The 18607-nt window shown below is 36.6% G+C and overlaps 1 protein-coding gene across 15 annotated transcripts in view; it reads right to left on the bottom strand.

Annotated features, from left to right (window-relative positions):
* LOC126298507 (forkhead box protein P1) overlaps positions 1–18607 on the bottom strand; it is a 692749-nt gene that overhangs the window by 118267 nt on the left and 555875 nt on the right. For 11 of the 15 annotated variants that reach the window (XR_007552614.1, XM_049989843.1, XM_049989844.1 and 8 more), the window contains exons 10-13: positions 16757–16964; positions 9066–9110; positions 2026–2102; positions 1723–1824 (exon numbers count right to left, since the gene is read on the bottom strand). Coding sequence is in view for 14 of the 15 variants with exons in the window: in XM_049989843.1 (XP_049845800.1) it covers positions 1723–1824; positions 2026–2102; positions 9066–9110; positions 16757–16964 (432 nt within the window). In the remaining variant the exon portion in view is untranslated. The remainder of the gene's footprint in view (positions 1–1722; positions 1825–2025; positions 2103–9065; positions 9111–16756; positions 16965–18607) is intronic. The other 4 variants (XM_049989851.1, XM_049989850.1, XM_049989849.1 and 1 more) reach the window with 1 other exon arrangement.

Consider the following 18607-nt stretch of genomic DNA (forward strand, 5'->3'; position numbering starts at 1 on the left):
AAGTAAACCAATAATTAGCAAATAAAATATTCTTTGCCCAAGATCATGTTATGAGAATAATAAGTGGTGTTGACTGTAGATGTACAGTAGTTGTTGAAATACTTCCCAGTAACTCATAATTCTTACCACTGTTTCTCAATATAATTTTTGGTTATATGTCTCATTAATAAAAATACTGAGTTGCACAAAAGAAATAGTGAATACCACCAATACAACACAAACATGCACAAAGACTTTCACAGTGATTGTAAAACTCTGCCGATGGTGCAGAATGGTGTGGAGTACAACAGCACAAAAGTTTACAGTGCTGTCCCTCCAGAAATTTTTGACAAAAAGTCCACATTTATGGAGCCCCTGGTGCAATTTCTTCTGGAAAGGCTATTTTACAGTTTGGAGCAGTTTCTTGGGCACAATGAGAAACCCCCCCCCAGAATTATAAAATCTGTGTGTGATGAAATGTAATCTAAGATTTAATAATTATATACATAGCAATGTAACAGACATAGTTCTTTTCAATGGTTTCCACTTAATTTTTTAATTTCTACATCTGCTATATGGTGTAATATGGAGGTGTGTATAATTTAATGTAATCTAATATTACTTTCATCTCCTTTGTGACACTACCACCTGCATATTGGTTCCTTTAGAAGACTCCCACATTTTCAGATGAAAAAAAAGAAAAAATGAATTGATACAGGTTAAATACTTGTGTGATCATCAAAGACAGATTGATAAACTAAGGAAGAAATAAACAAATAAATTAATACATTAATCTTATTTCTTAGTTTCTTCAGTACAAAACCTCCTTTACGGTAGACTTATACTGGTTCAATATTTATTACAGGCTATTGGCTTTTGGGAATGTTAAGATGATGAAAAGTACAGTATATCAGTGACACAGTGATCTGCCCTGTGTGTGTGTGTGTGTGTGTGTGTGTGTGTGTGTGTGTGTGTGTGTGTGTGTGTGTGTGTGCACCACTGTAATAATTTAGTTATATATGTAATTGTATACTTCATACCACCATTAATCATATTTTTTAGCACATGTGTATAGGCTACTACACTCTCTTTTCTTAATATAGTACAACTTCACTTACTTAATGCGCTGACTGGAACTACATAAGACATTTGGCGAATCCTAAGCTGCCATGTATATGGTGTAATGGACAATTAATGAAGGAAAGAAAAAAAGAAGCATAGATAAGAGGCTGTAGTAAGTAATATTGACGATTCTACTTCACACACAAAATCAGACTGTTTTTTGTTCTACTAGTTTTCTACACATGAAAAAGCTCCTACAAATGGATGGAAGAAAGATGGCAATGAAGAAAAGAGACAAGACATAACTCACTCACTCACTCACTCACTCTCTCTCTCTCTCTCTCTCTCTCTCTCTCTCTCTCTCACACACACACACACACACACACACACACACACACACACACACTCACTCACTCACTCACTCACTCCACATCACATCACATCACATCACATCACATACAGCAACACTACTAGGATAAGATATTAATACTACATAGTTAATATTTTCAGTAATTGCAATTACGTGATTATTAACATATTGTTACCAATATTTGAACAAATGTTATATTCATTTAACCTGCAACAAAAGTGATAAACTATCACAAAGAGGACCAGAGCAAATACACACACAGTTGCTGTTTTTTGAGTGCTTAATGTTATAGTAAAAATGTGTTACTTTACCTTCCACGTTGCTGCATTACGACGAAAGTAGCAGAAAGTATTCTGAAACCAATTGTAGATCTCATTTAACGTAAGTTGTTTGTCTGGTGACTCAATGATGGACTGAAATAAGAAAATAGTAACATCAGACATTGTTGAAGATTTTTTTAAATTCTGTAAGTGACAATTTATTGAATGTCAATGGAAATTATTCACTTTATTTTCAGAATTTTTAATAACTCAGGCTGGTGGTTGGTTTACCTTTGTGATAGCAGATTTCTTTAAAGTTCAGGAATCATAAACAAAACAAAGTGTTAGACTTACCTGTCGTATTAACGATGCATAAGTAAATGGAGGTCGCACATCAGCATTCTTGTAAAATTCTCTGTTTCTCTGAATTTCTGAAATATCAGAGTATAGAAAAGTTACCACCTTATCTGTACATGTTAAAATATAAGAGAAACTTAAAGGACATTGCCTGATTTAGGTGGGTTTTCAAGAAAAGAAAAAAAAGGAGGTCTCTTAGATGATACAGTACATTACAATTTAACATCTCACAATTTAACATTCAAATGATGAAAAATGACAAATGAATCTATAACTCAACCCAATAATAATAATAATAACAATTGTTATTATTATTAGTTTTAGAAGTGTAGTATTGTTTGATTGTGATGTTCCACACATATAAATAAGTTTACTTTGGCATTGGAAGAAATGGAAATCTTGTGTATCTGTGACACACATAGGAGAACAAATCTTCACAATTTTGGTGTAGAGGACTTGGTGTCACAAATTTTGGACTGGCATTAAGATAAGTACTAAGACCCCCAAATAGGTGTAAACACATGACTAGAGGAATTCAGGAAAATCTAGAATGGGATAGAAAAGATTGGAAGCAAAAAGTAATTGTTGTACTGAAAGTGATAAACACCAAATAGTGACTGATGTGAGTGCTCTTTGACATAATAATTTCTCAGAGCATTCAAACCAGTGTTTGAGTATGTTTACCATTAGAAATTTCTCTACTATAATTCAAATTCTGAGACAGTGCTCACTTATTAAAAGAATTAATTACCAAAAATAATATACAAAAATTGATATTGTTCAGTTCTGTAGACACAGCTGTAAATGGATGCAGTGATGGTTGTGTGTTAATGACAAAAAAAAGTTAGCTGACATCAAAAAATTGTCTATTTTAAATATCAGGTAACATATCTAGTACTGATAAGGCTTCTTCTTGCTCTTCATGGCTGGCAAATGTTAAACATTCAGATAGCTTAAACCTTCAGTGACAACTAATGTGGAACCACTGAGAAGTGCTAATGGTCTAAGTTATGGATAATGCTACCAGATTATCTTCCAGTGAGTAATAAACCCTCTGCTAAATACTGACAGTTGTTTGCCTCACTGCTTCATGGATCTTCTAGCATATCAATCACTCATGGATACCATGTGCAAGTAATTTGCACACCATGTCTAAACTGCTTCTGTGGACTCTGTTTACAAAAGCAACACAAAAACCATCTGCAGTACATGCAAATAATATTAATTTTTTATGCAAGACTTTAATCTTCTACCATGGACAATGCTATTTATAAAATTCTGCCATTAGTAGTCAGATTTCCAGGGCACAAGCTTTATGAAAACTACTGAAAGTATTGTGTGAATCAAAGTTCTGAGATTCAGATGTGTACCTCTCATGCTTTGAAGCTTATTCCATAATGGCATTCATCATTGTTGTAATTAGTAAACTGACAAATATGATGATTTTTTAAAATAAAATTTATATTACTGTGGCTACAGTAATGTTCCTTGCAAGTTATATACTCCCTTCTTACTCAAAAACTAGTACAATGATGAAGGCACAACGGTGAATATCACAAAAGAGAGGCCTAAGTCCTTGTATAAAAGCTACAAAAAGATATTCTGTTGAATAATATAAACACAAGTATGTTTGAAAATTATGCAATTATGAGAGCTTCAAGGTGATATTATATTTACTGAATATTCACAGCAGAGTATAATATCTTGTCTAATGAGATTATAGAATAACAGTGTATGAACAGTTGAGAAGCACCTACTAAACGGCCATGTTTATGTATATGCCTGAGATGAAATGGAAGTACTGAATGTTATTTGCCACTGAATGCAGCAATAAATACTATATGAGAAATTGATGTTCTCATTAATTCCACGGGGAAATATATAACCAAGTTACATAGTTCAAAATGAGGCAAAAGATTTATTTTTGTTAATATGACTGCAGCCTGCAGAACTCACAATGTGTTGATAAACATACAAATTCAGGAATAAGCTGAGAACAAATCACAGTCTCACAGTGTAGACCATCTCTCTCACAGTGTAGACCATCTCTAGAGTATATTACCCAGAATCAGTGTCATACCATGTCAGTACCCTAAGTGAAAATCACTGCAAATTATGGATGATCCCATCAACTCTGAATTGCAGGTAATGTCAACAACTATTCTTAGATCAGAAAAGTTGTAGAGTTCAAAGCAACAGCTGGCTTTCAAAATGTTTCCAGACCTCTATTCCAAGAGGATAATTTTGGTCTGCGCATTGCAAGGGATCTAAAAGATGTTTATTGTCTTTGTTACAAAAATAATTATTCGCTGCCTGCTCACAGCACTGTCATGTCATCTACTGGTGCCAGGTGGTGCAATGCTCATGATATTTTTCCAGTAGCTCCCAAAGAAGAATTTTAGTTTAGAGCAGAAGCTTTCTTGACTGAACTTTTTATTGATCTCGCCATGGCAGAATACTCAGAAAATTCTAAAATGCACCAGGCTTATGGAACCAATTGTCAATTTTAATTAAACTTCAGTTCCCTTTGCTCTCATAACAGTAGTCATAATATGAGGCTAATCTTGTCTAAGATTCATCACAGTAAACAACTATAAAAAATAAACAGAAATGATTTAACAATGCACTGGGGCAACAGTTATTTTTCATCAGATTCAGTAAAAGAAAAACATTCATCCTTGCAGTCACTTTGGTCTTAGAGTTCAAAGCACATTAGTCAGTCACATAAGAATCAACCTGCTGCCATTTTCACCTAATGAGGTAGAAGATAAAAACCCTCCTTGATGTTCACCAGTCCCAAAATTTCACTCACTTTGTTGTTATGGCAATGGAAAGAATGGTGGGATTTGGCATTGTGTGAGATGTGATCCACTTCTATTTTTTCCATATATAGGCCATACCACATATTTGTTTGTTATTATGCCCAACATAATACATGTATTCTGCAGTGAATTTAATCTGAATATTTCTTTTAGTTTTGTGATTATGCATTATGAAATATGAAACTTGTGTATTTTTGTACATAGCACTTTATAATTTCCTTTATAGAACACGTGAAAAATTCAATATCCTATAAATCTTCAGTGGAAGTAAAATAGAAATAGTAACAAACAACATTTTTCAGCACAATGGTCTGTACATGATTGTTCACTTGCATTGTGGTACTCAGTGGTTAAAATTCTGACACAGTCTATGAAAGTTGACTTGGATCTTCTGGATATTTATCTTTGAAACATAATTACTGTTTCAAATGTGACACTTCTAAAAAGAATAATTTCATATCAGACAAATTTCATGAATATTTCATCCAGCAGCTCTGAAAGTATGAAAGTAAGAAATCGTGTCCTGATGTACGTCCTCAGACAAAATTCATTGGAAGAGCCTGAGTTTCAGTTTTCTATACAAATTTAACAAAATGTTAAAAAATGTGTGATGATACCCAAAAAAAGTTTTTAGAGAAAACAGTAAGCTTATACAAAACCCCAAACCTTAGAAGAATGGGTATCTGAAAAACATACAAATGTTGTAACTGAAATGTGTGTCTGTGGAACAAATATTATTATATGCAGATGCAAACAAAAAACATAGAAACAGAAGAGAGAAAGATGAAAAATGTGGTACAATGTGACTACATTTTACATATTTCTTCTTTCTTCAGTTGTGAATTAGAAATTGAAGGGTTTGGTGCAAGAAGGAGGCAGCTCCACATTTCCCCTTTTGTGGCAAATTAAAAAAAAAATTAATTTAATTTTCACCAAAACCAAAAAAGTAGTCAGCTTTGTGTTAGGTTATGGGGTGTCTAACACTACTGACCAGCCTACACACAAATGCATGTACTCAGGTACGTACAATGGAGTTTTGAATTTTGGGGCTGCCTCCATTTTGCTCCAAAGTGAATTAAAAACTCTTTGTAGAATGATTTTCTCCATAATTAACCATATTTCAGTTTGAAAAACATTTATTAATAAAGAAAGTACAACATTATTGGCATAATAAATCAATATGTACAGTTCTTATTCAGTCTTCTAGCTTTCCCTCAGTCTCCTCCGGATCGTTTGAAGCATCTGACATCGCCTGGTTGTAAAACCACATTTCGTTTTGCCCAATATACTTTCTGACCAGCTCTTTGACATCTTTAAACTTTTGGTCTTCAAGCGGGAGGAGACAACCATAAGCTTGACGAAGGTGGTCCTTGTTATGAGACTCGCAAGTCCTGTGTTGCAAAGTTGTGCAATATTGAAGACAGTCATTCCTACAGTCACACTGCCTCGAATAATCCCTTTACCAATATATGGCTGTTCATAGAGGAATATTTTGTATTGATTAAATATTTTCCTCTTCTCTTGTTTAATGATGATACATAAGGGTTGTTTAAACAAAAGTTCTTCAACTTGTCAACAAAGCTGAAAATAAATCCCTGGTTCACTTCAGTGACATGAAATTTGGGGCTGGTTCTTCTGTTAATGCAAGCATGGTCAACTGGAAGAAAAACTCTTTCTACCTTCCTCAAAAACTCTTTTCTATGTTACCGAATGCTCTGCTGCATGGCAAAAGTTGTGGCCTGGTTCTGGGAACTGATGAACGATCTTTGTAAAGCAGCCACTTTGAACAAGGTAAAACAGGTACTGCATTAATGAATGATTTTTATTCTGTGAGACACAGTTATCAGAAAATTGGTAAAGTATTTTGATATCACCTGTTAGAACGTGGTTGATGAAGTGATGTGTAAAACTGATTGGCTCATTGGGCGTCTTTTTTCCGATGGTTTCATCATAGAGATAAAAATTATGTATTCCAGTCTTACCAGATGAAATCACAAAGTTATAGAACCACCATTGGCATTTATAAACTGCGCCCGCAGAAGGAACTTTGGGGAACTGCATGTTTTGTTGGTAGTTGAAGCACAACATCTCGGTGTCATTATTACATTGTGCAAGTTTCACTGTGTCTTTAATCTGTCGATAAAATGAATCCGCCCAACTTTGATGAAGTAGCATGGCATCCTTGGGTTCCTTATGTGTCTTATCTGAGATAGAAGAGGCACTGAGTTCCTTTTGTATGTTGTCATACTTTTGACATGTGTCCAATCTTGATTGCCCAGATATGATGTTGAAGTGTATCTTGAAGTACTGAAAGTAAAAATCATATTCTGCTGGAGATTCAGAGTGCTTCTTCATCTACAAAAGATGCATTTCTTCGATAGGGAGGTCGGCAATCGAGTACTGTCTACTGCCATTGTCTCGTTGACTGTAATGCAATTCTCACCTAAGAAAACTGTCAAAGTGACAATGAAACTTTTACACAGTTTCATCTGGAATTTTGTTGCAACTCGTATTATGCTTCCCTCTACCATCTGGTTTTGGTGTGATAGCTCCATTAAAAGAAAATTGCTTTGTGATGTTTTCCACTTTTTTTACAGACTCTTGCATTACGCTCACCAACTCAAACAGTACAAACATTTGAAAATGCCCTGGCCTTTCCTGTTCCACTTTTTGGCCTATTTATTTTAACAGGTAAACCTTTTATGCAACCAGTCAAATACACATCTTGGGTGTACATAGTTGTTAGGCCATTAAAATCATAATTAATATGATGCCTTGCCTCAATGTTGAATACAGTGAAGCACTTGTGTTTGCAACTGCAATCATTACCTACAGTCGGGTGAGGCAGGTTTTTTCCACTTGTGCTCTTGTGCTGCTTTCTGTCAACCTTCCACTGTTTTCTTATGTTCCATTCCCATTGTTCCTTGTGCAATCCATTCTTGCTCTTCAGTGGTCGAACAACTATTTCTCTGCTTCTTGAATTTTCTTATGAATCAGTAGACATCCCACCTTCACCTGGCTCATAGTTTTCTGAAGAGTTACAATTAAACAGTCCTTCCTGTTCTGATTGGCTCATATTGACAGAAACCGTGAAACCAAAAGATGATGAAATCACAAAATAGATAGTAAGCCTGATAAAAAATATCTCTCACAGAGAACACACAATGTTTAAACTGGTCTGCTGAATACATAACATAACCTCCTTCCTGCTATCATTTGGGGGAAGAACAAGGCAGCGCCCAGAACTAGAGCTGCCTCCATTTTCATGCAAACTCAGAGTAGAGGCAGCTCCATCTGTTGGATTTCTCTGGAACTAGTGTGTGGAGCTGCCTCCTCCTTGCACCAAGCCCCTCAATTTTAATATCCAAAAGTCAATACACACAATTTTTCACATTCTTTATCACTCATAAACATCACTATGTTACCTATTGATAATAACACATTCATAAATTTACATCTCAATTAGCTATAAAAGGCAAAACTGTTAAATCCAATGTTAAAAATTAATGTTATTGTGAGAAGACTCTGTGTGTGCATGTGTCTGTGTGTGTGTGTGTGTGTGTGTGTGTGTGTGTGTGTGTGTGTGAGAGAGAGAGAGAGAGAGAGAGAGAGAGAGAGAGAGAGAGAGAGAGACAGAGAGAGAGAGAGAGAGAGAGAGAGAGAGAGAGAGAGTCAGTAACAGGGTGATGGGAGTGGTAGAGGGGGAAGCAGTTAAGTTTTCAAGCAAATGTATTGGTTGTTATTTGTTAGTAATGTGACATATGATGAAGATAATTTCATATTAGTTCAGTTTCTTTCGGTTGCTTAGATACCGTCTCACATTTTTTGTTCCTAATATTTTAAATAAATTCTATGAATTAACAATAGCATTAAATGAAACTCATAAAATGGAATTATTAATTTTAAGGAAAGTAGTTTATAAATTCCACAAATACAATACTCAAAACTCACAAGAAAACACAAAAAATTAATTGTCTTCAATACATACACCCTTCCATTAATTATTAAGTTTGATTTTGGTTATTGAGACAAACTAAACTCATATGTCACAGACCATGTGTGACACATAAAATTCAGAGGCAAATAGAATAGACCCTTGAAGATATTACACAAGCAATAGGAATGACATCCTATTCTTTTTGTTACAATTAAGTATACTGGAACATGATTTAATCAATGATACAGTGAAGAAAATATAGACAATCTTCTCTTTACCTTGTTGAACATCAAGTCCTGCACGTTCCAGCATATATGGTAGCCCTACATGAAGGACAGCAGCCAGGAAGTAAGTAGCACAGAAAGAAAGAAGAGAGGTTTTCATGAGAAATTAATTTTAGTAATATACAGGTATAGGACAGGCTGTTATAATGGTGTTGTGCAATTCTGAATGTCTTTCCAATTTCAGTTGTGCCTTGCAAGGACTCTCTCAACTAATACTCTTGCCTATGTGTTACAATTTAGATGAGGGTAGGTTTTCTATAATTTCATTACTGTGATTATCTGTTGAATGGAATTGCATAAAATTTACAGTAAAACTAAAACCTGAAAGTCTCACACAACAATAAAGACAGATAAACTAGTTGCACTTACCAGTACATGAAAGACTGGTTTGACTAATAACAATACATTGAAATGACTGCCAAAGTTTCATATCAGTGCACACTCCGCTGCAGAGTGAAAATCTCATTCTGGAAACATCCCCTAGGCTGTAGCTAAGCCATGTCTCCGCAATATCCTTTCTTTCAGGAGTGCTAGTTCTGCAAGGTTCACAGGAGAGCTTCTGTAAAGTTTGGAAGGTAGGAGATGAGGTACTGGCAGAAGTAAAGCTGTGAGGAAGGAGCGTGAGTCGTGCTTGGGTAGCTCAGTTGGTAGAGCACTTGCCCGTGAAAGGCAAAGGTCCCGAGTTCGAGTCTCAGCCCGGCACACAATTTTTAATCTGCCAGGAAGTTTCAAGAATTGACTTACCAGAGGGTTTTGCATTGTCTTTGAACTTAGGAATTTAATGCCTTCAACTAATTTAAGTCTGCCATTACATGTGGGTAATGCAGTGTTTTAAATGAAATGTGTAGGGGGAACGAAATATATCTTGTTTTGTATGGTCACAAGACAAGAAAAGTGTTTTGTATTTTCAAATAAAGTTGTCATTCAGTACATTCCACTATATTTTAACTAGGGACCTAGCAGTCATCCTCAGGTGAGCCATCAAAGATTAATAATGATGTCCTCCACTTAAAAGATACAGTGCACCACACACATGTCAAAATCATGTTGACAGATGGGCCACATTACATGGTGGCAGTGTTCTTGGTGGTGGAACTGCAGAACTCAGCTGTCTTCCATGTTGCTACTTGCCACTGGCTGTTGGTGCACTCTGTATCTTCAGTTTGAACAAACTGTGGAGATGATAGGATTCCACACATTGTCCAGCTGGTAGCCATTATCACAATTAATCAGATTATCTGCCAGGCATATTTCCATGGATTCTTTAATAATGGAGTTCCAAAATGATGGTGCTGTGGTTACAATCATTTTTCTTCAATGTCCAATGGAAATGCAAGGCAGTACCCAAAAGAAACTGATTTTTTATTTATTTTATATTATTTTTATTTTTTAACTTATTTATTCACATTTTAAGCACAAACTTTTAATCCCCTTCAAAGTACTATCCACTTGCACTAATAAACTTGTCTAACTATTCTTCCAAACATTGTTTAAATTCATCTTTCTGGTGCTTGACAGCACATCTATCATTTTTTTTCTTCACCTCAGTAACAACAGCAAAACATTTTCCTTTCATGTCTCCTTTCATTCTAGGAAACAAAAAGCCACATGGGGCAATGTCTAATGGCTTTGTACAGAGCCAAAAGTCCATGGTCATAAGCTGACACATTTTTTGGGGCTTGGTGAGTCTCTGTGAAAAGAATTGGAGCAGTTGTTGTTGGTGCTCTACTGTTTATGCAGGACTGACCGGACTGTGGTTTTGTTGGTGTCTATCATTATGGACAGCTGCTCGGAAGGTGAATGGTGTGCCAAGCAATGGTTCCGTGAAGGCAATTTCTGATAGTGTCAGATGCATGTCATATCTCTGGGATCCACTGCAGAGGCTGTTTACCCTGAGTATTTTTATTGGCCTAGGCATTAGTTAGAGGGGTATGCTTATTTGCAATTTGAGCTGTGATGCATATAAATGTTTATCATTCCAAGAAGTTTATGAACTTCATGACACATTGTTGGGTGTGGTGTCCATTTGATGACTCCTGTACATTCTTATGTAGGTCTGATTCCGTCGCACATCATCAAGTGGCCAAAGAATGCAGCCTTCTGCTAGCATAGCTGGAATTTGTCCCTTTTTATGCCCTTTCTGAATTTGTCCAGCAGACTGAACATTAAGTGCAAGTGCTCTTCATGCAGTTCACCTGAAGAGTGGAAAATCAGTATATTGTTTAAGTACAGGGTGCAAAATGGAAAATGACTGAGGACCCTATCAATGAAATGCTGAAAATTTGGGCATCATTTTTTAATCCAAATGGCATGTTCATGAATTTATACAGCCAAAAAGGATTAATGACGGTGGTTTTGGAGATGTCTTCTGGTGCCATCAGAATCTGCAGATATGGCTTTTCACAGTCAATAATTCCAAATATGGAGGTACCAGCTCTAACAAGTGGGCAAAGTGTTGAATATTAACAATTGGATACTTGTCAGGTACCAGTTGGGCATTCAATGCCCAATAGTCACTGCACGTTCTGTACATGCAATATTTTTCACGCACAAAGTATTGAGAGGGAAGCCCATGTACTATCCGATTGTCACACAATACCAGAATTTAACAGTTTTTCAGTAGCTGCTTTAGTAACAAATAACTGCACCGGCACTAGACATCAGGCTTTGTGAAAGATATGTGGTCCTGTAGAAGTGTTTATTCTGTGGATGGTATTGTCCAGAGTGCTGTATTGCACAGGGAAATGGGAAAAGCAAACCAAAGCACTTGTAATATTGAGAGGAAATGGTGATTCACTCATGCCACTGTCACTGACCTGTAATTGCTAATTTATAGGCAAACATCAGATTATTGAACTATATTTTACCACATTTCCAATTAATTAAATATAGCACGTAGGAAACTGATATTAGGGAGGATGATAGCTCAAACCCATGTCTGGCCATCCACATTTAGGTTTTCCATGATTTCCCTAAATCACTCCAGGCAAATGCCAGGACAAAAGGGCACAGGCAATTTCCTCCCCCATCCTTGACTCAATCTGAGCTTGTGCTCCATCTATAATGACTTAATGTTGGCAGGGCATTAAACCCAATCTTCCTTCCATCCTTTTCAAAACAAAGATTCAAAAACACATATTTTGTTGTTTAATCTCCCACATTTCAGGTGCATCACTGACCTTTGCAACTTGTTCCCCCCACATGCTTGTCAATACCAATGTGCTTAACATCCAAACATATTGACTGAGTTGCTTATTTGATAGATATATACCATAATTTCATTTCTAAAGTATATTATACATGTTAACAGAATGTCCACATAAAGAAATATATTTCACCAATAAAAATTTATGAAAATATTAGTAAATTTCCAATTTTTTGTTTCTTTAGGTTGGGCCTGTTCATTCAAAATAATGTCAGGATGTTTGATCAAATATGTGGATATTTCTATTTCCTCCAAATATTTAGCTTGCTACCTTTTACAGAGCTTTCCGATGTGAGTAAATTGAAGACAGGTTTATGCAAGTGTGATTAAGATATCCTCTGAATACTCTTCAGGCATGTTTACCAATGCAACAACGAAAAAACTGTGCAAACTGGACTAATAAAACATGAAAAATTACAAAATTCCTGTTACTTTTTTAACACGACTAACATAAGAATCTCTCTGTGTGAGTTCTTGATAGTAGTGTTGAATAAGGCACACAGCAATTTGGGGAGAATGATATACATATGGTTAAGCATACAGTTAAAGATAGCATGCTCTGCAATATAATATCATGAGATGATGTCATTAACATTAATTTGGTCTTGCTCTCTTAAAAATCACACTGCTGAAGAATGTTGTGAATGATTGAATGAGTCATTTGTTGTCATTGAACATTTTAGATTTTAGGTAAACAGATAAATCTAAATTAAATGCACCCCCCCCCCCCCCCCAATACACACACACCTGCCATACAACAAGGGACTGATGATAACCCAGCAGTTTGGAGTTTGGTCCCTTTACTACCCAAACCAACCAACTAACGTGACTCAAGTAATGGAAAAACTATGCATGCAGGTGTTGGGGACATGTGCAGTTCATTTGGCTTGCCTACGTGTGCTAAATCTGCTGCTTTAAATAATTTTGACAAAGAACATGTTTTGATGGATGGAATGTTCCCATGTTGTTATATACTCAAAGTGAACAAATGATTATGAAACTACTATTAACTGCTGATGCTCCATGCTTTATCCAATAATAATGACACCATAAGAAGAATAGACAGCAACAACAGTGTAGCTTACAGTAATGCATGTTGCAGTGGAAATATCAGGTGTTTCAAAGTACAAAACAAAAGTAATGAAACAGTACTTCCCACTGGAATAAGATGAATTCAAGTTGCTATCCCAGACCTCACACTCCACTTAGTTTTCATACTCTTGTGCACATCTCAAGTGTAACTGAATCCCTTTCAAGGCTTGCACACCACCTCATTATAATCTACAGGAATTATGTGATTTGCGAGTGAACAGTTAGTTTCGTCTATGTTCAGTGATCTACAAGTGACTATCATGCAATGAAATACAACTGTTTACCAAACAAAATGTGGATTTGTAAGCAGGAGATTAATTCAGTATTTAAGTCCATATTAGCTGTGATTACTTCTTTGGACAAAACAAAACAATTCCTTTCAGTCAAAATAAATACTACTCCTTAGATGAAATCTGTCCTGATATTCCACAGGTACCTATGCCCTGACATTCTTTTTACACTATAAGAATCAATCATTTGTCTCATTAAATATGTCATAAGTTATGCTGCTGATGAATTACTTATCACATATTGTATCGTTACAGTTCTTAATCTGACAACAACAACAACAACAACAAACAAAACAAAAAATACTCCATCTGTTTTTATGTGGTTGACCATAATAGAGATGTATGTAATCCAAACAAAACACAAAATCTCATACTGGAATCATCAAGGGATACATGAAACTAAACATGTAAGTATTTTACATGTGCATAATGACTCCAAACCCCAATGAGAAGTACATATCAACTACGTCTGTGTAAAATATCCCAGCCATCATACCTCATATGGAGTCTAAGTGATGTGGTAGCTGTTCACTTTTTTGAGTATCTATTTTTAACTGTTTCAACCTTACAAATAATGGTTATATGGGAACATTCCTTTCAAATAATGAATTTCTTTTTAAAAAAAGAGTGTTTTTAATTTGTGAAAAATTTCCATATGGTGACTGTCGTCCTCTGTTTATCAGGCTTACAATAGTGAATTTATCCATTTATATTTTGATAAGCTATGTTAAAACATTATTGCAGAGCTTGTTGTCAGGGAGTAAGTTGATTCAACATAATGCTGAGTTGGATAAAACAAATCAAGACACTAAGGTATTAATGACATTAGCTGCCAGTGGGCATTGATTTAAATCAATGGGGAAAGTTGAAAATATGTGCTGGACCATGATTCGAACCTGGGTCTCTTGCTTACTAGGCAGACGCACTACCCTAGCCATGCAGTTGTGGTGACCACTGTGTCCTGATGGCGCAGTGGTCAGTGCAAATGCTGAGTAATCAGGAGACCTGGGTTTGAATCTCAGTCCGGCAAAAGTTTTCAACTTTCCCCATTCATTTAAATCAATGATCACCAAAAACTAATGTTATTAATTCCTTTGTGTCTTGACTTATTAATAATAGCTCCGGAACTGAAACTGTGTCTGTTCTTTCAGACATGAAAGGATATAAGAAGCTGCATAATATCAAGAAAACTATATTCTCGCTATATGAATCAATTCAGAATCTTAATAAAGTACATCTTTTAGCTCAGTCCAGGCAGTAAATATTTTAAAGATGAGCTGCACACAAGGCTACTAAAACTCTCATTATACAACACTAAATAATTCTTTGATATGATTGATGTTGTTAATAGCTTTTAAGATTTCTGTAGTAATGCACACTGCAATAACAATATGTGCTGCATTTGCACAGTCCAGTCACAATAATGTGACCACTGCCTATGTTCAGTGTCAACATGCAACAACCACTCACAGAAATCAGGTTGCAGCACTAACAGGGGGAGGGTATGTAGAGTGTGTCGGGGATATGGAAAACAGTGCAGTCATTGTAGTAATGTGGAAATGAAGTGATTTATATGACATTCGAAAGGGCATTATCATTGGTTTTCAGCCCAAGGGTGGAAGCCTTTCTGAAATTGCTAATTCTATAAAATGTTCATGTGCCACCATAGTTAAAGTATACTGTGCATGGCAAAATGGCACTATCCGTAACTGGTGGCAAAGCAACTGTGGTGTATCATGGGCCATGGGTTGACAGGGATGAATGACAGCTGTAGAGATATGTACTGGAGACAGATGTGCAATGGTTGAGCATCAAACCACCCAGATAAACCAAAGGAGTATGAACAGTGCCTCTTCAAGACTCTTCAGGGAATGCTGCTGCGTATGGGCCTCTGCAGTTGGCTCCTGGTTCATGTACCCATGCTGATGGCTATTCATTGGTGATGAAGGCTGGAGTTTGCATGCCAGTATTGTAAGCTGACATTCACTAAGTGGTGACAGATGTCTTTTTCAGATAAACCATGTTTCATGGTAGACTAAAGAGATGGCTGTTGGATGTGTAGCATGAAATGTCTGAAAACAAATACTTTGCATACATTATTGTCTGGGAATGTTTTCATGGCATTCCCTGGATGATCTCAAGATTCTGGAAGGTGAAATATATCAGCAAAATTATGCATCTATCCTTGAGGAATATGTCCATATGTCCACATCTACATGGAGTTTGTTTTTCCTTGTCATGATGGCACTCACCAGCAGGACAATGCAATGACACACACAGCTTTTAGTGTACATATGTGGCTCAAAGAGCTCTGAGATGAGTTTACCATACTCTCTGACCACCAAACTCTCTGGGTTTCAATACAGTCAAGAATCTGTGGGGCCACCTCAATCAGGCTGTTCACACCATGGACCCTCAACTGACAAACCTAGCACAGTTGGCCATGGCAGTGGAGTTGGTATGGCTCCACATCACTGTTGAAACCTTCCAGAATCTCAATTACCCTCTTCCTGCATATCTCCCAGCAGTCAACACTGCAAAGGTGGTTATTTGTGCTTTTGAGAGGTGGTCACATTAATTTGACTGGACAGCATGTTATGTACTGTATTTTTATGTACTAACAATGAAGCTGCAAACTGATCCATAGCTCTTAAAGTTTCTCAGTTATAAATGTCTTTATAATGTTCTAGTTTGTCAGAGTAAAAATATCTGCTGATTGGTTATAATAATGAAGATATTATTTCAGCATAACAAACAATTCATCTACACTATTCATTTTTTCATGGAGTTTTCTAGGCTGATAACTGAACAATAGTGTAAATCAAAATACACCATTATTTTTGCAAGTGAGGTGTACCTGCCACAAGATCTGACAAGAAAGTCAACATTGTGCAAGTACTGGCATTGCAGTCTATGGGACAAAACCTACTATGAAATGACTTTCCGTCTCTATTCATGCACACCACTGTTTTGCTAGGTACCTGTATGTGTGTTACATCTATAAATACCATTTAATTCAGTTTCCTACTTTCTATATTGTGTTACTTTTTGAAACCTACATTTCAAAAATATCTTATCAAATAAGTGTAGCAACTAACCTCCAGCAAGTGACAGAGCAGATTTATCACTTATTCGCCTTCTGATTGGTCCACTAATGTTTGGAGTAGGAGGCTGGAGAATTGGAGATCGGACTGCAGACACCAGAGATGACATAGAAACAGGCTGACTGACTGAAGATGGCATTGAGTGTGGGGGCTGGTTAAGGAGAACAGAGGAAAGGTTAAGTTTTGAGAGATTTGGCCCCGTCTGAAACAGAACAAGTACAGAGTGTCAATATGAATTTTTGAAATCACATGTATTATCTATGAACTTAAAGCTGAAATAGTATAAACAATGTTCTTAGAAAAAATTGTTTTTCTACTGAATTTTCTGAAAGATTTTTGGATATTCTTCATAGAAATTTATTAAAATAAGTAACACAGTATTGGTAACAATATACAGTACAAAAGCAAGTATTTTATCAATTAAATGTTAGTCTATGACATAAAATGAAGGATGAATCTGCATTTAATGGTCAGAATGACTGAAATAACACTCATTTAATTGACAATTGTTTTGAATAGAATAGTAGTATAAATAATGGGAATATTTATGAAAAGGAACAATTCTTTTAAAGTCACTCCAAACAACAATTAAGCATGGAGCAGATAACAGTATATACTCTATGTCATCAAAAGTATCCGGACACCTGGCTGAAAGTGACTTACAAGTTCATGGGGCCCTCCGTCGGTAATGCTGGAATTCAGTATGGTGTTGGCCCACCCTTAGCCTTGATGACAGTTTCCACTCTCAAAGGCATACTTTCAATCAGGTGCTGGAATGTTTCTTGGGGAATGGCAGCCCATTCTTCATGGAGTGCTGCACTGAGGGGAGGTATTGATGTTGGTCGGTGTGGCCTTTCATGAAGTTGGCTTTCCAAAACATCCCAGAGGTGTTCTATAGGATTCAGCTCAGGACTCTGTGCAGGCCAGTCCATTACAGGTATGTTTTTGTCATGTAACCACTCCACCACCGACTGTGCATTATGAACAGGTGCTCAATTGTGTTGAAAGATGCAGTCGCCATCCCCGAATTGCTCTTCAGCAGTGGGAAGTGCTTAAAACATCAATGTAGACGTGTGCTGCAATAGTGCCATGCAAAACAACAAGAGGTGCAAGCTCCCTCCATCAAAACATGACCACTGAATTTTTCTGTTGGCACTTCACATGCTGGCAGATGATGTTCACTGAGCATTCACCATATCCACACCCTGCAATTGGATCGCCATGTTGTGTACCATGAGTTGTGACTACACTCAATGTATTTCCACTGTTCAATTGTCCAGTGTTTACGCTACATACATTAAGGAAGGTACCGTTTGGCATTTACTGGCATGATGTGGGGCTTATGAAGAGCTGTTTGATCAAGAAATCAAGTTTTCTCACCTCCTGCCTAACTGTTATTGTACTTGCAGTGGATTCTGATGCAGTTTGGAATTCCTGTGTGATGGTCCAACCTCTTCAACTGTTGACAGTCTCTGTTAGTCAACAGACGAGGTTGGCCTGTATGCTTTTGTACTGTGTGTGTCCCTTCACATTTCCACTTCACTATCACACTGGAAACAGTGGACCTAGGGATGTTTAGGAGTGTGGAAATCTCACATACAGATGTATGACACAAGTGACACCCAATCACCTGACCACTTTTGAAGTCCATGAGTTCTGGGGGGGGGGGGGGGGGTGCCTTATTCTGCTCTCTCATGATGTCTAATGACTACTGAGATCGCTGATACAGAGTACTTAGCAATAGGTGGCATCACAATGCACCTAATATGAAAAACATATGTTTTTAGGGGTGTCAGGTACGTTTGATCACATAGTGTATATAATACACTCATCATCATCATTTAA

This window comes from Schistocerca gregaria, chromosome X (genome assembly GCF_023897955.1).
Source record: "Schistocerca gregaria isolate iqSchGreg1 chromosome X, iqSchGreg1.2, whole genome shotgun sequence".
Lineage (NCBI taxonomy): Eukaryota > Metazoa > Arthropoda > Insecta > Orthoptera > Acrididae > Schistocerca > Schistocerca gregaria.